Genomic DNA, 23,142 nt, shown 5'->3' on the forward strand with positions numbered 1-23,142 from the left:
ATAGTCTTAGAAAACAGTGCAAACAATGTATGGTTACAATAGGATGCAATGGGGAAACATAGGGATAGGGGCAACACAAACCATATACTCCAGAAGTTGAATGCGAACCACGAATGGACCCCAAACCTATGTGACCTTGTAGAGGGTCGCTGGGACTATTAGAAAATAGTGAGAGTTAGAAAAATAACCCTCCCCAAGACCCTGAAAAGTGAGTGCAAAGTGCACTAAAGTTCCCCTAAGGACAAAAGAGTCGTGTTAGAGGTATAATGCAGGAAAGACACAAACCAGCAATGCAACAACTGTGGATTTCCAATCTAGGGTACCTGTGGAACAAGGGGACCAAGTCCAAAAGTCACAAGCAAGTCGGAGATGGGCAGATGCCCAGGAAATGCCAGCTGCGGGTGCAAAGAAGCTTCGACTGGACGGAAGAAGCTGAGGTTTCTGCAGGAACGAAAAGGGCTAGAGACTTCCCCTTTGGTGGACGGATCCCTCTCGCCTTGGAGAGTCGTGCAGAAGTGTTTTCCCGCCGGAAGGACGCCAACAAGCCTTGCTACACGCAAATCGTGCGTTTGGCGTTTTTGGACGCTGCTGGGGCCCAGGAGGGACCAGGAGGTCGCAAATTGGACATGAAGAGAGAGGGGACGTCGAGCAAGACAAAGAGCCCTCACTGAAGCAGGTAGCACCCGGAGAAGTGCCAGAAACAGGCACTACGAGGATGCGTGAAACGCTGCTCGCCGAAGTTGCACAAAGGGGTCCCACGTCGCCGGAGACCAACTTAGAAAGTCGTGCAATGCAGGTTAGAGTGCCGTGGACCCAGGCTTGGCTGTGCACGAAGGATTTCCGCCGGAAGTGCACAGGGGCCGGAGTAGCTGCAAAGTCGCGGTTCCCAACAATGCAGCCTAGCGAGGTGAGGCAAGGACTTACCTCCACCAAACTTGGGCTGAAGAGTCACTGGACTGTGGGGGTCACTTGGACAGCGTCGCTGGATTCGAGGGACCTCGCTCGTCGTGCTGAGAGGAGACCCAAGGGACCGGTAATGCAGCTTTTTGGTGCCTGCGGTTGCAGGGGGAAGATTCCGTCGACCCACGGGAGATTTCTTCGGAGCTTCTGGTGCAGAGAGGAGGCAGACTACCCCCACAGCATGCACAAGCAGGAAAACAGTCGAGAAGGCGGCAGGATCAGCGTTACAGAGTTGCAGTAGTCGTCTTTGCTACTATGTTGCAGGTTTGCAGGCTTCCAGCGCGGTCAGCGGTCGATTCCTTATCAGAAGGTGAAGAGGGAGATGCAGAGGAACTCGGCTGAGCTCATGCATTCGTTATCTAAAGTTTCCCCAGAGACAGAGACCCTAAATAGCCAGAAAAGAGGGTTTGGCTACCTAGGAGAGAGGAAAGGCTACTAACACCTGAAGGAGCCTATCAGCAGGAGTCTCTGACGTCACCTGGTGGCACTGGCCACTCAGAGCAGTCCAGTGTGCCAGCAGCACCTCTGTTTCCAAGATGGCAGAGGTCTGGAGCACACTGGAGGAGCTCTGGACACCTCCCAGGGGAGGTTCAGGTCAGGGGAGTGGTCACTCCCCTTTCCTTTGTCCAGTTTCGCGCCAGAGCAGGGGCTAAGGGGTCCCTGAACCGGTGTAGACTGGCTTATGCAGAATTGGGCACATCTGTGCCCAACAAAGCATTTCCAGAGGCTGGGGGAGGCTACTCCTCCCCTGCCTTCACACCATTTTCCAAAGGGAGAGGGTGTCACACCCTCTCTCAGAGGAAGTTCTTTGTTCTGCCATCCTGGGCCAGGCCTGGCTGGACCCCAGGAGGGCAGCTGCCTGTCTGAGGGGTTGGCAGCAGCAGCAGCTGCAGCTGCAGTGAAACCCCAGGAAGGGCAGTCTGGCAGTACCAGGGTCTGTGCTACAGACCACTGGGATCATGGAATTGTACCAACAATGCCAGGATGGCATAGAGGGGGCAATTCCATGATCATAGACATGTTACATGGCCATATTCGGAGTTACCATGGTGAAGCTACATATAGGTAGTGACCTATATGTAGTGCACGCGTGTAATGGTGTCCCCGCACTCACAAAGTTCAGTGAATTGGCTCTGAACAATGTGGGGGCACCTTGGCTAGTGCCAGGGTGCCCTCACACTAAGTAACTTTGCACCTAACCTTTACCAGGTAAAGGTTAGACATATAGGTGACTTATAAGTTACTTAAGTGCAGTGTAAAATGGCTGTGAAATAACGTGGACGTTATTTCACTCAGGCTGCAGTGGCAGGCCTGTGTAAGAATTGTCAGAGCTCCCTATGGGTGGCAAAAGAAATGCTGCAGCCCATAGGGATCTCCTGGAACCCCAATACCCTGGGTACCTCAGTACCATATACTAGGGAATTATAAGGGTGTTCCAGTAAGCCAATGTAAATTGGTAAAATTGGTCACTAGCCTGTTAGTGACAATTTGAAAGTAATGAGAGAGCATAACCACTGAGGTTCTGGTTAGCAGAGCCTCAGTGAGACAGTTAGGCACCACACAGGGAACATATACATGCACACCTATGAGCACTGGGGCCCTGTGTGACAGGGTCCCAGTGACACATACATATAAGGCCACAAACCTATGAGCACTGGGGTCCTGACTAGCAGGATCCCAGTGACACATAACAACCATACTGAAAACATGGTGTTTTCACTATGAGCACTGAGGCCTGGCTATCAGGATCCCAGTGAGACAGTGAAAACAGTGACAAACACCCTGACATACACTCACAAACAGGCCAAAAGTGGGGGTAACAAGGCTAGAAAGAGGCTACCTTCTCACAATGTGCATAGATAGAACTGGGGCACCTGCAGGTCAGAGATGGTCCCTTGTATCATAACATACTGTATCATATAGAACAACTTACTAGTTCAAGGGGTTTTCAAAATTAGGTGGTGCTGTGGTCTGTAGGGTTATGTACACGATGGTCTGAATGTCAAGCTGGGTTAGTTGTATTGCAGTAAACAGGATTGGGTGACATATTTGCCTACTTTTATTTTATCTAATATAGGCCTCTATATGCTTCTGTCTGTATTTCCTCCTGCTAAGCCACCAATACCAGTGGTACAAGTAACTGCTGGGTAAGTGAAGTTAATGGTGATTACTCTGAGGTATGTGGAATTACTGGGGGCATTTGGCATCTGATTCCCCTTGTAATTCCTGAGCAGTATGATTGTTTAACAAATAATTGGCTAGGTGATCATGTCATTGTGAACAATAGCTTCACAATATCATATGCATCTCTTGATGGTTGATCCATCTTTAGAAGGCTAATGTATCTTAGCCCCTCTTTAGACTGTCCAATGAACATTATGTTGTCCAAATCATGCAAGTGTCAACCTTTCTGTGCACTAAATGCTGCAGCATGGTGTGTTATGGCTAAGCCCAAAGGAAAGCTCTACTTTGACATTGATGTGAAGTTATTTTAGTAGCTTTTATGGGCATGTTATTTTTAGCAATAGGCCTGCAGCTGGTGGCTTTTAGCCTAGTAACAATTAATTTTATATTCTGAGCAGAAGCTCTCTTCTGTGATGATGTTTTATTTTCTTTTATCTCATACTCTTTTAGCACAGAAATTGTTTTCATATCTTTAACTCTAACACTCTTGTTCTATGCTTTGCTCAAGGCTGTCTCCAATATGTTGTCAGTACAAAGTGGAACACCGAAATCTCTGCCACTTCACGAGAAACATACTTGTTCTTACGTTAGGGCAGGTTTCCACAAAACACCAGTTGTTTTATTATAAAAACATCCCTCTGCCCCCTATACGTTAGAGGGAGAGTTCCAGCCAGAAAATTGACACTGCATGCTGTCACTTCACTGCAGCTGTCTTCCGAGACTTGGCGTCTTTTCATCATCAACACAAGCTTTATTCGTTCAACTGACCACCAAAGCGTCTTTTCATTTACATGAGAGAGGACTCTCAGTAGACCAACAGCCCTCTTCACTCCTAACATGTTCAGGTATGTGGGTTGGTGTCTTCCTAGGGAACCTGAAGGGCAGATTAGGGCTAAAACTGCTGTGCTCTAGCAGTACCCTAGTGGTGTAGGTAGGAATCCTGACACTTAGCACCCTGACACTATGGTGGAACTTTTCTTGTGTTTCACTTTCCTTGTCACCCTATTGCTATTATTCTGTTTTATCACCCTAATCATTACAGTACATGGTATTTTATCTAGAACGCAGTTGATTCAAGTAAAATATATTGAACTGATTTCTGCTTCTATTTGTCTTTGTATGTGTGAGACAAATGTAACTGGGAGAATATGATGAGATTGGTTGCACCACGATTTTCCTGAAAAATCTGAATGTCATGCACACGGCTGCCACAAATCACTGCCAACTTTAGGTGCTGGTGAGGTACTGCTAGCTGGCCTGAAGGGTTAGGCCATCAGTTATCACACGATGTGGAATTGGACTCCATTCCCCACAGCCTGGTGGTACTGCCGCCTGAATCCAGCAGTCTCATTTAGTATAATGAGAGTCAAACACCACAACACCTGCCACCAAAAATCCTCTGATACACTCACTCACCACTCTGTTCATCCTTTCTACTTGTCCCATAATCTGTGGGTGATAAAGACTAGCACATTTATGCTTAATACTAGTTCCACCCAAATCTCAATCTCCCTCAAGACAAATTGTAAAACATTATCCAATACCAACTCATACAGAAAACCCTCTCTGAAAAATACAAACCTCACCTCTATCCACTTTGACATGTATTCCACAAGCATAATAGCAAATTTCTGATGCATAGGGACCCCCTTCTTTTATAGGCAGAACTCTAGATATAGTTTTTTTTAAATCATTTTGCAAACAACAGGTAGTCTCTCTCTAATGAACCTTGCCACATTGCTGTTCAGTATTACATCATCAATCTTTTCTTGTTAGATATCATACCGGAATGTCCTTCATGGCTCAACTCTCAAAGTCCCGACTTAGCTATAGGTCTACAATTCACACAACCCATTTCTCTTTTCTCTTGGCCATCCTTTCTTGATGAAATCAATCATTTTAAATAAAATAAGGTCTTCATCCAATGTCTTTCTCTACTTTTGTTTACACACACACTCTTTACATGAACAACACATATTTGCTACAATATGCTTCGATTCATAAGCTTTATTCAGCAAATACAAAAATAGCCATAAAAGTACATAAATATTAAATCATTGTACACAGTCCCAATCAAAGACATAATATTGATTATCATAAATAATTAAAACAAAACTCAGCCTGTAGAATAACTCATATCCAGATAGTACAGAAACTAAAAAGAGAAGCTTTTCCTTATATAGATGGCATTTAAAATGTATAACACCACCATGTAACTCAAGTGGGGATTATTTAAATCTGACAAAAATTCCAGTGTGGCCAAATAAGTTTTTATATTCTGTGCAATTAAGAGGTTTAAGATAAAAGATCCTGTGGTGTACATAAAATTTGCAGAATACCATAAAGTGCAAAGTGCTCTGTTTAATAGCCCCGTCACAGGGGCAGCGGTCCGTATCACTAGGGCAAGTCCTCATTTTAGGAAATGCTACTTAATGAGGCACCATTCTCAGTCTAAGGCCCTCATTACGACCCTGGCTGTTCAAAGACCACCAGGGCCGCGGTGGCGGTCTCACTGCCACATTACGGGTGTGGCAGATTGACCTCTGTCAAACCGTCACATTGCCGCTGGTTCTGCCAGGGTGGTCGGATCGCCGGGCCCGGAAATCGGCACCACTGGTCCGGCAGTCCACTGAAGACCGCCAGCGGTATTATGAGTCACCTTTCCACCAGGGATTCAGCAACAGTAGCACCACCACGAAAACCCTGGCGGAAAGGCTACCAGCGACGACTCCCCCACCCCCACTTCCCTCACATGACCTCCCAACCCCCTTCCCTTACATGGCCCCCCACCACCATTACAATGACAGCACCCCCTACCCCAATCCCCGCTCCCGTGCTTGCTCCCTCACCCCACACGCACCCCGCAGATATGCAGCCACAAACACCTACATTCATGCATTCACCAACAACTACATTCATGCATTCACCAACACTTACATTTGCGCATTCACCAACATTTACATTCACTCATTCACCAACATTTACATTCATGCATTCACTAAGACTTACATTCACGCATTCACGAACACTTACATTCACCAACACGCATACATACACTCAGTGACTCGCACCAACAGACACACATTCACACAAACATAAGAACACACACTCACTTCAACAATCACGCATGCATTCACATCACCTTTCAAACACGCACGCACTTCCACATTCACACTTCAACATACACACACGTATACACACTTAAATTCACACACGCATACACACACGCACACACAACTCCTCGCACCCTCCTCCCCTTTCGGACGATCCACTTACTTGTCTAGCGAGGATGTTGTCCGGCAGGGAACGGGACCCGACGCTTCCACTGCCGCCAGCTCCCCGCCATCAGGACACTGCCACACCGTATTACATGTCATAATACGGCGGGTGGAGTTTCTTTGGCGTTGCAGTGACGGTGCTGGAACCGCTTCTTCCCCGCCGACCGCCAGCATAACCGAGATCATTCGTAATACAGTGGTCTGAAGACTGCCAGCACTGGCGGTGTTTTGGTGGACACGGCTTCGGCGGTCTTATAAAAATACTGCCAAAGTTGTAATGAGGGCCTAAATCTTGTCAGGACGAAACGATGCTGCATTTTAGTAACGCTTGAGAAATATAATTTGCTACTTTCCTCAGAAGAAAAGGACATATATACACCAACTGTAGATTTTGTCATTTTGGTGGCTTTCCTGCCATCCAACCTATATTGCAGGAATGTAACCTTAATAATTTTCTTTGAGAGTGTCAACACTCATTCTGAGTCTGGTTTTATTGTTATATTAAACAATTTGTAAAGGGAGGAATCAATATAAGCAAGCCAGGGGATACATAAGGCATTGTCCAATTTTAAACAATCTAAAATAAGTTTCGTCTTTGGACCAAATATTGTACCATAAAAGCAACTGGCTCATCTGCTACACATCCTCCAAATATTGGAGACCCATCCCATGGTGTACAATCCAGTTAGATGCTGAGGTAGGTAAGGATAGCAACTGTTTTAAAAAGCAATTTTCCTCTGTTTGCAGAGGAGTACTCTTAGTATGACCCCACACTCCTGCACCATAAGCTACCATAGATAAAATTCTGGCCCTATAGATATCCATCATAGCTATTATACGACGACTCCCCAATTTGCTGGCAAATCTAAAAATGCCATGCAAATTCTTACACATTTTGTTTCTACCCATGTGGATATGCTGTTCCCAAGACCCTTTGCTTTAAAATAGGACAACTGAAGGAACTAACAAGTGGTTATTTGCGTGTTCTGGATGGAGAAGCTCTTACATCTGTGGGCTTTTTGTCCACAGGCCATTGTGAAGGTTTTGGATTTGTTAAGCATCATACCCTTAAGTGTCATTAATTGTTTGAAACCGTTCATTAATTTCTGTAGTCCCACTGGAGTCCCTGAAATCAGGACAGCATCATTGGCATATAGTAACACAGATGTGGGACGCCATGATACCTGAGGTGGGTTTGCCTGTATTGTTTGTAGAAATGTATCCACCCCATTAATAAATAGTGAGAATAAGAATGGACACAGCCATGATGAATACCTCTCCCAACCATAAAGGGACAGGTGCATTCTCCCTTTGGCCCAAAACAAACTTTACATGTTAGATTTTTATATAGACAGGCCAAATAGTCAATGATATCTCTCGAGACCCAGTTCCAGTAGTGTAGGCCATAGTAGGGTATGCTCTACTACGTCCAAGGCAGTACTGAGATCTGCGAAACATAGGTATAATGCCCATGGTTTGGCCTTCGTATATATTTCCCTATCAACAGATCTAGATCTACACATTGTTCAATAGTACCTAATCCTTTTCTAAAACCAAATTGAACAGGAGAGAGAGAATACTGTTGTCCAATGCCCACTCATCAAGTCTTGCCAATAAGACCCTATTTAGGACTTTCATAGATGAGTCCATCAGTGACATTGGTCGATAGTTGTTTGGGTCTGAGTTATCTCTTTTTTTATATATGACTACAATAATGGAGGAAGTCCCGGATAACGGGATATCTCCAGTTGTTACTGCGTTAAACACCCTAGTGAGGATAAGGGCCCAGAGATTTATATTGGCTTTAAAAACATCCACCGGTACCCTATCAGGACTGGGGGCCCTACCCCTAGCACTGCCTAAGATGGCCAGGAGGACCTCCTCCAAGTTAATATTTAAATAAATGGGATACCCACACCACGGCTCTTGTTGTCCAGATATGTCTACCACCCCTCTCTTTTGCTTAAAAATCTCAGAGAAGTGGGCTACCCAAGCTTCACAGACACGCTGGAGCCTAATTTGGAAACCACCTCATTAGACAAAAAGGGCTTGTTAACTTGTTTCCCAGAACAAATTGTTATTATTTATTTCTGTGGCCAGGGATTATTTTGACCAGGCATATTCCCTCAGCAACGTCTTCCTTCGCTCTAGGGCTTACCAGTATGTGCCACGTAATGACCTAATTGCCACAGGATCTCTAGGGGAGATATGAAGGGCTGACTTAAGTTCCCCCCGGGCTTTACTACATGCATGGTCAAACCATTCTCTTCCTCTCAAGCTGCCTAGCTTTTTGGTTTGCGTGTCAGAAAAACCTTGGTATAAGTAATAACATGATTAAAACTACTAAGCAACCTTGTAGGTTCAATTTGGTCTTGCAGACAATAATTAAATTCGGACAGACATTCTCCCCCCCACAATATTCTGTAATAGGCCATCTGTGTCAATGTCTTTCCATTTCAATCTCACTCCGTTAGGCCTATAAGGATCAACCTGGTTCATAATGGTATGAGACTTACGCTTAGAGCCCCAAAGTAGGGTTGGGAGGATAATCAGGTGATGGTCACTCAGTGATGATTGAGCAATATGGGGTGTGTCACATGCATTATTAGCAGATGAGGACACTAAGATGTAATTAATAACGGATGAGGAGTGATTACCTCTAAGGGATGGAATCACTGCCCCATTATCTCCATGTTTACTTCCCAATAGCATCAGGTCTAATATGGATAGGATTAAATTAAGAGCCTCTCCATATTCATTGTGACAAAAATAATCATGGCCTACCCCACCATGGCAATTGAACCCACATGTCTGAGATATTGGCAAAAAAACAGGGTTGAATGTAAAAATTTCCGGCCCATAGTATAATGAAGGTTGAATGAATCGGGCGTAAAAATGTATACAGACCGTGATCCATAGCGTGGGCTACTCTACAACAGGTAGAATCAAAAACATTGTTATAAAAGTTGATTCATACCACATAAGGACAGGATAACAAAACAAAAAAGTGGGGGACAGAGACAAAGGATACACTGGGTCAATGGCTGCACTAACACCACCGTTGGCATACACAGCTCCCACACACACAGGGAACAGGCTTACCCACTATGCATTGCACCACCACTGATATTGCTAGCCACCAACACATGAGGAGGTGCACACCCGGCCAACTGCAGCACACCTGGGACCCACGCAGCCCTGACCAGTAGTAGATGCTTACAAACTAGGAGGCAGGATTATCCCTTCAGAACCCTAGCCACCAGAAGACCTACGCTGCTATGTCAGGCCTGGCCTAGGGGCACCCACTGACACACATGCACCACCCGGATACCACCCCACCAGGCGTAAGTTGTAATGATGGGCACTGTACTCACCCCATGTGGCTGCTGTGATGCCCTCAAGCGCCCATCCAGCTCTAGATAGGCCACCGCCAGTATGCGGGCCATCAGGAGGGTCAGGGTTCGACGGGCACCCCTTTCTCGTTGGGAGGCCATCCCCAGCTGGTCCTCCGCGGTCTTCCCTGCCCAGCGTCTCGGGTCCTCCCACCATTTCTGACAGTGGGTGCTCCGCCTGCTGTAGACCCTCAGGGTCCGCACCTCTATGGCGATGGCACGCCATATACCCTTCTTTTGATGGGCACTGACCTGCAGAGGCAATACACACAGGAAAATAGTATTAGTCAGACGGTCCTGCCTGTTACACTTATGGGCCACCATACCCCTTCACATCACAATTTGCACACACATGGCCCAGCACACAACCAACACGCCGCCCAGAGGACATCCACCCACCCCCCTTACACGAGGCCTTCATCCACACCACTCCTTGCATTCATGCCACATGCATCGTGCCCACAGTGTACTCACCTGTTGGTCTAAAGGCCCATACAGCAGTCCGTACTGGGGTAGGACCCAATCCACCAGTCTCTCCAACACCGCCAAAGTGTAGGCAGGGGCCTTTTCCCCAGTCACACGGGCAATGGTAGGTTCCAGACACAGGTCACAGCAGCACATGCAGTGTAAGTCCTCTTCTGTTGAAGATCAGGTAGCAAGTGAGGAATCTGAAATAAAATGGCGGTCACGTACGCGGCAGTGCATACCTACACCACCGGCGTAGATCACCATTGGCCTCTGTAACCCATAATGCCCAATGTTACCCAATGAGGAATTGCACGGCGGTTGTCCGACCGCCTCCCGCAATGGCGCAGAACGTCAGCGGAATTACCTCACTTCCACCTGTCCCTCCACACAGGATAGGGGCGATTGATGGAACACATATTGCATTAGTCCCCCCGTCAGAATGAACAGGTGTACAGAAATCGTAAGAGTTTCCACTCTTTGAATGTTCAGATGGTGTGCTTGGCAGACCAGTACATCTCCCATGCCAATGCTAAGTATCCTGGGTTGGGGCATGATGCCTTTGTCCTGAGGAATAGCAGCATCCCAAATGTGATGTCCCAACTACAGAGGCACATAGTGTGGCTAATAGGTGAGCCCTGGTTCCCACCCAGTAGATGTTGATGTATGGGGTTGGCCATATAGGATAGTGTGTGACTAAATGTTATCCCTCAATACTTGCAGGTGACTCTGGTTACCCAAACCTATCATGGCTGCTGACCCCTGTGAGGAATGCCAGGGCAAGGGCAGAAGAACGTTATAATGAGGCACATGGGTGAACAAGAAGGATAATTGAAAGGACCTTTGGCCTCCTGAAGGCCAGTTCCGGTGCCTCCAACTAACAGGTGGATCCCTGTGCTACTCACCCAAGAAGGTCTGCCAGATAGTAGTTGTAGGAAGGTAGCCTCTTTCTAGCCTTGTTACCCCCACTTTTGGCCTGTTTGTGAGTATATGTCAGGGTGTTTTCACTGTCTCACTGGGATCCTGCTAGCCAGGGCCCAATGCTCATAGTGAAAACCCTGTGTTGTCAGTGTGTTTGTTATGTGTCACTGGGATCCTGCTAGCCAGGACCCCAGTGCTCATAAGTTTGTGGCCTATATGTGTTCCCTGTGTGGTGCCTAACTGTATCACTGAGGCTCTGCTAACCAGAACCTCAGTGTTTATGCTCTCTCTGCTTTCTAAATTTGTCACTGCAGGCTAGTGACTACATATACCAATTCTCATTGGCACACTGAAACACCCATATAATTCCTTCGTATATGGTACCTAGATACCCAGGGGATTGGGGTTCCAGGAGATCCCTATGGGCTGCAGCATTTCTTTTGCCACCCATAGGGAGCTCAGGCAATTCTTACACAGGCCTTCCACTGCAGCCTGAGTGAAATAAGGTCCACGTTATTTCACAGCCATTTTTCACTGCACTTAAGTAACTTACAAGTCACTTTTTGTGTCTAACCCTCACTTGGTGAAGGTTGGGTGCCCAGTTACTTAGTGTGTGGGCACCCTGGCACTAACCAAGGTGCCCCCACATTGTTCAGGGCAAATTCCCGACTTTGTGAGTGCGGGGACACCATTACACGCGTGCACTATACACAGGTCACACCTATGTATAGCGTCACAATGGTAACTCCGAACATGGCCATGTAACATGTCTAAGATCATGGAATCCTCACCCCAATACCATTCTGGTATTGGGGGGACAATTCCATGATCCCCCGGGTCTCTAGCACAGAACCCGGGTACTGCCAAACTGCCCTTATGGGGTTTCCACTGCAGCTGCTGCTGCTGCCAACCCCTCAGACAGGATTCTGCCCTCCTGGGGTCTGGGCAGCCCCGACCCAGGAAGGCAGAACAAAGGATTTCCTCTGAGAGAGGGTGTTACACCCTCCCCCTTTGGAAATAGGTGTGAAGGGCTGGGGAGGAGTAGCCTCCACCAGCCTCTGGAAATGCTTTGATGGGCACAGATGCTGCTCATCTCTGCATAAGCCAGTCTACACCGGTTCAGGAATCCCCCAGCCCTGCTCTGGCGCGAAACTGGACAAAGGAAAGGGGAGTGACCACTCCCCTGACCAGTACCTCCCAGGGAGGTGCCCAGAGCTCCTCCAGTGTGTCCCAGACCTCTGCCATCTTGGAAACAGAGGTGTTGGGGCCACACTGGACTGCTCTGAGTGGCCAGTGCCAGCAGGTGACGTCAGAGACCCCCTCTGATAGGCTCTTACCTTTCTTGGTAGCTAATCCTCCTTTCTTGGTAGCCAAACCTCCTTTTCTGGCTATTTAAGGTCTTTCCTCTGGGGTATTCTTCAGATAATGAATGGAAGAGATCACCAGAGTTCCTCTGCACTTCCCCCTTCGACTTCTGCCAAGGATCGACCGCTGACTGCTCCAGGACGCCTGCAAAACCGCAACAAAGTAGCAAGACGACTACCAGCAACATTGTAGCACCTAATCCTGCCAGCTTTCTCGACTGTTTCCTGGTGGTGCATGCTCTGAGGGTCACCTGCCTTCACCCTGCACTGGAAGCCAAGAAGAAATCTCCCATGGGTCGACCGAATCTTCCCCCTGCTAACGCAGGCACCAAAAGACTGCATCACCGGTCCTCTGGGTCCCCTCTCATCCTGACAAGCGTGGTCCCGGGAACACAGGAACTCTCACCAAGTGACTCCCACAATTCAGTGATCCTTCAGTCCAAGTTTGGTGGAGGTAAGTCCTTGCCTCCCCACGCTAGACTGCAAACCTGTGTACTGCCTGATTTGCAGCTGCTCCGGCTTCTGTGCACTCCTCCAAGGATTCCTTCGTGCACAGCCTAGCCTGGGTCCCCAGTACTCCATCCTGCAGTGCTCAACCCACTGAGTTGGACTCTGACATCGTGGGACCCTCCTTTGTGACTCTGAGACAGCTCCGGTTCACAAATATTCTAAGTGCCTGCTCCTGTACTTCTGCAGGTGCTGCCTGCTTCTGTGGGGGCTCTCTGAGTTGCTGCGCGCCCCCTCTGTCTCCTCCTCCAAGGGGCGACATCCTGGTCCTTCCTGGTCCCCAGCAACACCCAAAAACCTCTACCGCGACCCTTGCAGCTAGCAAGGCTTATTTGCGGTATTTCTGCATAGGAACACTTCTGCAACTTTCAGCACGCCGTGGGACATCTCCCATCCAAAGGAGAAGCTCCTAGCTCTCTTCGTTGTTGCAGAAGCCTAACCTTCTTCCATCCGGAGGCAGCTTCCTTGCACCTTCATCTGGGGTTTCCTGGGCTCCTGCCCCCTCCCCCGGACACTATTGCGACTCTTGGACTTGGTCCCCTTGCCTTGCAGGTCCTCAGGTCCAGGAATCCGTCTTCAGTGCTTTGCTGGTGTTTGTGGTTCTTGCAGAATCCCCCTATCACGACCATTGTGTTTGGGGTAGTAGGTGTACTTTATTCCTACTTTTCAGGGTCTTGGGGTGGGGTATCTTGGACACCCTGACTGTTTTCTTACAGTCCCAGAGACCCTCTACAAGCTCCCATAGGTCTGGGGTTTTCGTGATTCGCATTCCACTTTTGGAGTAAATGGTTTGTGTTACCCCCTAGACCTATGTTCACCTATAGCATCCTATTGTAATTCTACACTGTTTGCATTACTTTTCTTACTCTTACTTACCTGTTTTGGGTTTGTTTACATATAACTTGTGTATATTACTTACCTTCTTACTGAGGGTACTCACTGAGATACTTGTGGCATTTTGTCATAAAAATAAAGTACCTTTATTTTTTAGTCGCTCTGAGTATTTTGTTTTCTTAGGATATTGTGTTATATGATATAAGTGGTATAGTAGGAGCTGTGCATGTCTCCTAGTTCAGCCTAAGTTTTGCCATAGCTACCTTCTATCAGCCTAAGCTGCTAGAAACACCTCTATTCTCCTAATAAGGGATAACTGGACCTGGCACAAGGTGTAAGTACCTTTGGTACCCACTACAAGCCAGGCCAGCCTCCTACAGTAGTGGCATGCTGCATGTTGCACAACCTGGCCCTCAGACGCCATGTACCTTTTCTGCAGGAGTTGGAGACTGGAGATGCCCATGTGGCAGCAGTAGACCCTGTGGACAGTGAGGATGAGGAGGCAGAGGATAAGGACAACAGAACATCAGTTATTCGACAATACTTCCCATGACATACAGGTAGGACAATGTAACTTTACATTTCAATGACTTTGATTGTAATCTGTGTGGCAATGGAAGGTGATGTTTCCCACTTCTATGCCCACTTACTATTCCCTCTGGCAATTCATTTTGCAGATGCTGGTGACTTGACACATACTCCTGGTGTGATCACTACAGGTCATTCAGTCTATGCTCATTCTATGTACAGTTCATTTTCAATCTTTGTATCTGTTTCATATAATACACATTTGATATACATCACATACTCCAAATGGACTTTTATCGAAGGGTGTTCATTGGAGTGCTAACATATAGGGGGAAAGTGCAATGGGTGGGGGTGATGTTGGAGGAAAGTCCAGGGTATTTTTCCAGTCTGTTTGTAGCACAGGTGCATTGTCCATGGGGGCATAGGAAGGGAAGCAATGACAGTTCAAGGTGGACAGGGTGACTGAGTGGGACACAAGGGTGACAATCAGGAGAGTCTCATTTCCTGACAGGGGTCTTGGCAAGTGTCTCTGGCTTCTGTCTGGATCGTAGGGAACGTTTGCGGAGTTATTCACCTTCTGCAGGGGGAGGGGTGCTGGTGGCCTGTGAGTCCTGTGGCGGGGCCTCCTGGCCACTAGCGGAAGTGGAAGGCTATTCATATGTCTGGCTAGTGCCACGGGCCTGCTGGTGTGACACTCCCTCCCTCATAATGTTGGCCATGTTTGCCAGCACCCCTGCTATGGAGATCAGGGTGTTGTTCATGGCCTGCAAGTCCTCCCTGATCCCCTGCTACTGCCCCTCCTGCAGCCGCCTGTTCTCCTGCACATTGTCCTGGGAATGTTGGTATGCTCCCAGGATCTCGGAGAGTGCCTCCTGGAGAGTCGCTTCCCTGGGCCTGCCCTCCCCCTGGTGCACAGCACTCCTCCCAGTTTCCCTTTTGGCCTGTGCCTTTGTCCCCTGAACCGTGTGCCCACTGACCCCAGGTCCCTGTGTGCGAGGTGTGGCCTGGGGTCCCTGTAGAGGTGGACACACTGCTGATTGACGTGTCCTGGAGACAGAGGTGTGGGTACGCTGGGTGGGTGCTGTGGTGGTGTTTCCAGATCGGGGAGGCTCGGTGGTGGTGTGTGACTGGGCCTGGGTGACCTGCTGTCCAGTGGTCCCTGATGGGCCAGGTAGGTCATCCAGATCCTAAAGACCAGAGCTGCTGTCATCACTGTGGGCCTCTTCAGTTGGGGGACTGGGTAGTGCTGGCACCTCTTCTCCACTGACATTGGCTGGGGTACCTGTGGGAATGTAAATGATGCGTTATGGTTAATGTGTCTGGCATATTGTACCTCCGTGGCTTCCCCTCTATGGTTGGATTTGCCCTACCAGCTTTCAGTTTTGTATGTTCGTGTATGGTGGGATTGTTGGTTCCCTCTGCTGTGCATGCTTTAGTGATGAGTGTCCATGCAGGACTGTGAGGGGTATCCATGCATTGGTACAGCATGCAGTGCTTGGCATTGGGGTGAGTGAGATGTGATGGTGGGGTGTGTGGGATGGAGTGGAGTGTTGGGAGTGAGGGTGAGGGTATGTGTTGGCATGCAGGTAGGGGTGTGATAATTGTTGAAAGTTGACTTACCAGAGTCCAGTCCTCCTCTGACTCGGCCAGGCCCTCAGGAAGCAGTATTGCCAAGACTTGCTCTTCCCATGCTGTGAGTTGTGGGGGAGGAGGTGGGGGCCCACCGCCAGTCCTCTGGATAGCAATCTGGTGTCTTGCTGCTATGGAACATACCTTCCCCCATAGGTCGTTCCACCTGTTCCTGATGTCCAGTTTAACTAAGCAGTTTGTTTATTATTTTACACATATAAGCAGACAAATGTACTCCAATGGAGAAAAAAACACAATAATTTAAGTTGGAGTCAGTGTGCTGATGCATTATGAATTTCAGCTATGGTATTACGCGTTGTTCTCTAAATCGAAGCTCATTCTTTGAACTAAAAGTGTTCTGATATTTAGAACCCAAACCATGACAGCAGGATAGTGCACCACATGTGACCTACAATACAATAAGCAGCAAACAATTGTTTACAGGTAGTAACATTTGCCTACTTCCCTAGATATATCTGTCCACCTTTCACATAACAGCACAGTTTTTCAAGAAATATTTTCCATGTGTAATTTTCAGTCTTCTTTTCATTCCTCAGCACAGCAGTCGCAGAAAGAAAGTATGAATAGTAAAGAGAAACTTAAAGCATCTGGAGGAAGGAAGAATTTTGCTCATAAAATTAATGAAAGAAAACGCCAAAGAATACACAGGAGTGAGAAATTTAACAATAAAATACTTCTAAGGCACAAAAGAATATACACCGGCCTAGGAGCGTATTGCTGTGCTGAATGTAAGAAGACGTTTACTGGGAAGACACATCTTTTACTGCATGAAAACACAGACATAGGGCTAAGACAGTATCCCTGCATTGAGCATGAAACGAGGTTTGCTGATGAGGCAACTCTTATACGGCTAGAGAAAACTCCTTGCAATATGTTTGAGAAAAGCTTTACGGAGAAGGTACATCTTCAACAACACCAAAGAAAACACTAGAGAGAGACCTTATCACTGCGATGTATGTGTGAAAAGCTTTCCTGTGAAGTCAGACTTGGTACAGCATCAAAGAATACACACAGGAGAAAAGCCTTATAGCTGTACCGTGTGCGAGAAGAGCTTCAATCAAAAGGGAAATCTAGTAGACCACCAAAGCATACACACAGGAGAGAGGCCTTATAGCTGTGCTGTGTGTGAGAAGAGCTTCAATCGAAAGAGAACTCTTATGGACCACGAAAGAACACACACAGGAGAGAAGCCACATAGCTGTTCTGTGTGTGAGAAGAGTTTTACTTGTAAGGGAGCCCTTGTGCAGCATCAAAGAATACACACAGGAGAGAAGCCTTATAGCTGTACTGTGTGTGAGAAGAGCTTCAATCGAAAGAGAAATTTTGTAGACCACCAAAGAATACACGCAGGTGAGAAGCCTTATAGCTGTACTGTGTGTGAGAAGAGTTTTAATCAAAAGAGTACTCTTGTAGACCACCAAAAAATACACACAGGAGAGAAGCCATATAGCTGTACTGTGTGTGAAAAGAGCTTCATCGAAAGAGAGATCTTATAGAGCACCAAAGAATACACACAAGAGAGAAGCCATATAGCTGTACTGCGTGTGAAAAGAGCTTCAATCGAAAGAGCTCTTTTAGAGCACCAAAGCATACACACAGGAGAGAAGCCATATAGCTGTACTGCATGTGAAAAGAGCTTCAATCGAGAGAAAGCTCTTATAGAGCACCAAAGAATACACACAGGAGAGAAGCCATATAGCTGTACTGTGTGTGAACAGAGCTTCAATCGAAAGAGGGCTCTTATAGAGCACCAAAGACTACACACAGGAGAGAATCCTTATAGTTGTAATGTGTGTGCCAAGAGCTTTACTTGTAAAGCAACCCTTGCACTCCATCAACTCATACACACAGGAGAGAGGCCTTAATCACTACACTGTCATCGGTAAGAACTTTAATGGAAAGTCAATTCTTGTATGGCACCAAAGAATACACACATGAGAACGCCATGTTATGAAAAGAGCTTTAAACAAAAAGCGTCTCCTCAGCAACATCAAGTAAAACACACAAAAGTCTTCTCAAAGCACTGCCAAAAGGCATCCAAGATTCTACAGCTGAAATTAGACCTGCGACATCTAAGAATACATCAAGGCTGAGGTCCTCACTTTCCTCTGAATGTCTCAAAAGCTTTAAATTTAAGGACAAACCTCAGAATTTGCAGCATCTCCAAACAGAATGTGGGCCCTTCTGCCTTTCTTCATTAAGCAACAAACTTCACGGAGAATTGCTTCACTGCAAATGAGACTTTTTAGAAGCAAATGAAATGTACGCAGGTGTGATGACTTGTTACCAAGTGTGGAGCAAAATATCTTGAGGGACATAACTTCGAGGACTCAACAAAAAGTATTGAAAACCTGGGCAAATAAAAAAAATAAGAATCAAAAACCATTTGAGGATGAAAAATCAAAACTCATTTCATCACTAAAGTAGGGACATCTACTTCCTATCAGCATCGTCAGACCAAGTGTGTAAAAATTCTGTACAACCCATCCAGGCTGATAGATCAGAACACAATACATGGCTGTGTAGATTCTAACAACTTACAAAGGTGGCATGAACCAAATTATTCTGTAATTTCAACTGCCTAAAATGTTACATGATTCATGCAGTTTTTAGATGGTTTATTCTGTTGAGAATAGCATTACACATACATTACAAAACACAGCAGATTGTTAGATAAAGGCACTATAAGGATTATTTCATTGCATGCTGTAAAGTGTTTTGTGAGGTCAGTTGTGGTCCTGTTCTGTGTGAGGAGTGAGATTGGCAATTAGAGACTAAGGACACTGTAGCAGTGAGATGTTCCCCAAGAACCTTATTTTATACAATCAAGCTTTGCTAGTACACCAGTTTTCCTGCCGGTTTCATGTGGCAGAAAGACAGAGCATACTTCAACCCATCAGTACGTTCGGTTTGTTTTCTCTGTCACAGGAAGGGGTGGGAGAAACCTGCGCTACCCTGCAGCTCCTCCCCCACCGGTCCCTCAGAGGTGCGGCATTCCAGTCTGTAGTCAGCTCCACCACTGCGTTTATTAGAGTAGTGCAAGCGTTACAAGTACACTTTGCATTGTTGATGTTTCCAGAGATGACTTGTTAAGTTTAACACTCGTGTTCCTTGGACCTTTCCCTTCACTGAGTTCATGGGTTGGCGTAATATATGCTGATTACTCTGGACCATGTGGTATCAGTGAGTGTACGCAGCTTGCCTCCAAACCATTACATCGAAGCAACTGCACTGTGTAGGCAGTCGTGAAGCATACTGTGAATATGTTTCTCCTTCATCCCCCGCAACTCAGCACACAAAAGATCCACCTGTAGCCATCAATGACCACGCAACAAGGGACCTACAGATGCCTGGTGTTAGGCTCTCTGCGAGGCTGCTCTGGTGTCACTCAGACTCCAGTGACAAAGTCACCACCTATATTTGGGCATGTGGGAGGAGCGTGCTGTGGCTTGTTTGATTTGTTCCGCATCCCGTCCATCATTAGTGTTTGTTTGCTTTTGTCGCCATAGGTGCACCAGGTATGGGCTCACTACGCCACTGGGTTCAAGCTAGCCTGGCAGATGAAAGGCTATACCCTGAAACCGGTCCCAGAATCCTTGTTTCCGGTCCAGGCAGAACCTGGCCTGGTAGTTCATGCTGGACTCTTCCCATGGGGAAGTTTACCACTTATGTGATATGTTGTGCCATTATATAACTAATTCAAAATCAGATTCAACTTCACTGGAACCGAAGTAGGGAATACGTTTTACTATTCAAGTGACTGGCCAGCCCACAGCAGAGAAGGATCTCTTGTCTGAACTGAGGGAGGAAACAAATACTGCTATGGCCTTGTATGTTATTAGCAAGAATTGGTAAAACATTTTGTTTGTGTTATCCAAGATTACTGAAAGATCTGGCCCCATGTGCAATGTCCCAATGATACATTTACTGGATTTATCCAGAATGGCCCTGAGCTGTAGGCTGTGCAGGTCTCCAGACCCTCTGGCAACCATACTGAGTAAACATAGCAACAAGATAATAGACAACCAGGTGGGCTACAACACATGAACCCACATACACATTATAAGGATGGCGTGTCCTGGGCAATGATCAGTCCTGTGAAATTCACAGGAGTATTTGTTATTATTAATGAGTTCCCAAACTTTTCATCAAGAATAGACACACCCAAGAGTATACACAATTTGAATATACTTTTACTCTTTTATTAAAATCAAAGTTCGATTCTAATGCATAAAATGTGTATAGCTGTAACTATAAAAATAAACAGACCAGTGGCAATAGTAAATCTCCATTTATGAACGAACCCCTCGATTCATCCATCTAAGCTAGACCTAGTACCCCCAAGACCTTATTTGAGTTTCTTGGGTCGACTTCCTCTCACCCACGTACCTTAATAGGTGAATGAAGGCAGTGTTCCATACTTTTTTGTGTCCTAAACTTAAATACTCTATTTATTAATCATTTTGTGCTCAGGACGATCATTTATATAAAACTTTTTACATTGATAAAAACCATGAACACATTTTTTTCATAATGGGACTATGCAGCTCAGTGCAAACATCAAAAAACATAATTTGACCCAATAAATAAATTTGTACCATCCTGAGAACATGTGGAAGCTTTTCAAACTGACAAACGTGTTAAAGTAATAGGAGAATAGATATTTGCTTGTTCTGTTGATAATGATGCAGCCATGATCTAATAAAAAAACAAGATTTGAAGGCAATTTATGAACAAGATGGCAAAGATGGGACCAAAGATGTAACGGTACTTGCTGGAATAGTTGCATCTGAGAATGGTGAAACTGTTGGTGGTGTTATGCTAGTTAGTGTCACCACATGTGGCAGCACAAGTCTGGAATAGTACATCACATCTTTAATGACGGGTAATTGCATTGCACTACTGGCTGCCTGATGCACACTTATTGGTGGAATTACTTTCCAGGCATCGATAGGGCAATTTAGCTGGTTCTTCCAGAGGAATGTCAATATAACCTATTTTATAGCAATTTTTGTACCAGAACACAAGTTTTGCTGAACATTTATGTTGATCATTTATGTTAATTTGATTTCTTCATTAGGTAAAAAATAAGAATTTCATATTCAACTACAAAAGTGTAACTGATATTTTACCAAACAGACAGAAAAGTAAAGAACTGAAGAAAGAGGGAATGAATCCAAAAATAGTTTTAAAGCCAGTCAACAGACCAGGTCCAGCAGTTTTAAAAACATGGACAATACATGTTGTTTCTGAAGCATGAAATACAGTATGTAATAGATCAGCAGCATGTGTCTGGGACTGAGTATGCAGGAGTTGTTGAACTTTGGATACAGACTAGGAGTTTTGCAGGTCTCATGTTACTGCTTCAGAAGCTAAAGGTACGTCTTTTTTTAGTTAAAATTGCAGCGTTTGCTTAGTTTATCAAAGTGCATATTTATCATATCTGTTTTTGGCCAGGAGGAGTGTTAGGCATGTGCAGTAGGCAGACAGTCCATAAATGACACACAACTCAATAGGGAGATCCACATCAATTCACCAAACTAAAAAGTATCTTTATATATGTTTAGGCACCAAAATCAGTATAATCTGGTAAGTAAATTTTTCTGTAAACTTTTTTACAGTTTTGAAAAGTTTACACTGCAATTTTTTGAAGCTGCAGTTATATATTATTATGTTAAATACGGCAAACAGGGACTCAGCTGTGACTGACAGGACCAATCTTCCAGACTTAGCGTGTGTGTGGAGTAGGGTCCTCGGCTGAAGGTCATCTCAGGCAGCACTGGGGCAGCCGTGTTCAGAGGTGTAGTTCAGCCTTGGGTGCCCCGTTGAAGGCCATGGGGATCGGTCCGGTCAGAAAGGCGCTTCAAGCAGGGACTAAGGGTCCAGTCCAAGTGAACCAACGGGAGGGTTAAAATCTTGAGGTGTTTGGGGACGTGGGGACAGGACTGCCAGGTGCAGGGGTGTTCTTAGACATCAGGTTTCTGTCCCTGAAGCAGTCGTGTAGATGGGGCCTGCAGAAAAAGGCTGCAGCCATGTAGTAGGGGTCCATTCCAATCAAGCCAACAAGTGGGCTCAAGTCTCACAAGGCTCGGAAAATGTGGAGACACCCTTGGTCCTCTTCCCCTCAGTCTGGGCCAGATAGGTGGAGAGGTGTCCTGAGCTCTGCTACTCCACAGGAGTTCCTTGTGCTGGGGTGAAAGTTCGCAGCCCTTCTGGCTTTTGAAGGCTTCAGCTGCTGGAGGACAAGGCGCCTTTCTCACAAATGTCAAAGTCAGCATGCAGGCTGACAGGGATGGTCCGAGTCAGTCATTGGTGTTCAGTTCTTGTCTTTTGCATCTCTGGGGTGTCCTTCTTCTTCTTCAGGTCAGCAGGATCTGATTTCCTGGTGCCAAGGGCTCCCCTAAATACTGAATTTAGTAGTGTTTAGGGTAGTGTAGGATAGGAGCCAATGGGCCACATACCCCTGGGGTCTCTTTGCCACCTATATGACCACTTCATGTGGGGACTGAATATAACCCTGTCCCAAAGTTCTGCCATCACCAAGTTTGGCAGACTTTGAAATTTCGTGTCCACATGAGACAACTTACCTCAGAGGGAAGTGGTGATAGTGGGGGTCAGGGGAGGTGGTTGGATTTCTCTTCTGAGGGAAGGTTTTGTTCTTGACCACCCGACAGCAAAGACTCTCACCCTTTGGGGTCAGAAACCTGTCTTTTGGTGGCAGACTAATCGAAACTAGTCAGTTAGCACACAGGTAAACAGTAAGTTTTTCAGGGGGCACCTCTAAGCTGCCCTCCGGATGCGTGTATTGGGTACATCCATCACTGGCGTCAGTGAGGGTTTATTAATATGAGATGTTTGATAGCAAACAACCCCATTTTCAGTGAAGCCATCAAGTGGTCATCATCCTCCTTGACCTCAGTGCGGCTTTTGACACGGTCAAACATGAGGTAATTTTGGTTAGACTTTAGAGTATGGGTGTGATTGGCCAAGCACTGCTCTGGCTCCAGTCAACCTTCAGCAATATAACCTTCCAAGTATTTGAGGGTGATCACAGATCAG

At 46.3% G+C, this 23,142-nt stretch overlaps 1 protein-coding gene, 1 long non-coding RNA gene and 1 pseudogene across 4 annotated transcripts in view; 1 reads left to right on the plus strand and 2 right to left on the minus strand.

Annotated features, from left to right (window-relative positions):
- Positions 1-23,142, minus strand: part of LOC138287310 (zinc finger protein 850-like) — a 369,596-nt pseudogene that overhangs the window by 131,834 nt on the left and 214,620 nt on the right.
- The window catches only part of LOC138287305 (zinc finger protein 8-like), a 104,109-nt gene that overhangs the window by 18,121 nt on the left and 62,846 nt on the right, over positions 1-23,142 (plus strand). The window contains exon 3 of one of the 3 annotated variants that reach the window (XM_069227660.1): positions 16,620-18,468. The exons of the other annotated variants lie outside the window; for them this stretch is intronic. Within the exon in view, the coding sequence (XP_069083761.1) occupies positions 16,620-17,014 (395 nt within the window). The 3' untranslated portion in view covers positions 17,015-18,468. Of the gene's footprint in view, positions 1-16,619; positions 18,469-23,142 lie in introns of those variants that run through there. 3 annotated transcript variants of the gene reach the window in all.
- Positions 1-23,142, minus strand: part of LOC138287312 (uncharacterized) — a 104,556-nt gene that overhangs the window by 17,427 nt on the left and 63,987 nt on the right. The gene's annotated exons all lie outside the window — the stretch shown is intronic.

This window comes from Pleurodeles waltl, chromosome 4_1 (assembly GCF_031143425.1).
Source record: "Pleurodeles waltl isolate 20211129_DDA chromosome 4_1, aPleWal1.hap1.20221129, whole genome shotgun sequence".
In the NCBI taxonomy this organism is placed as follows: domain Eukaryota; kingdom Metazoa; phylum Chordata; class Amphibia; order Caudata; family Salamandridae; genus Pleurodeles; species Pleurodeles waltl.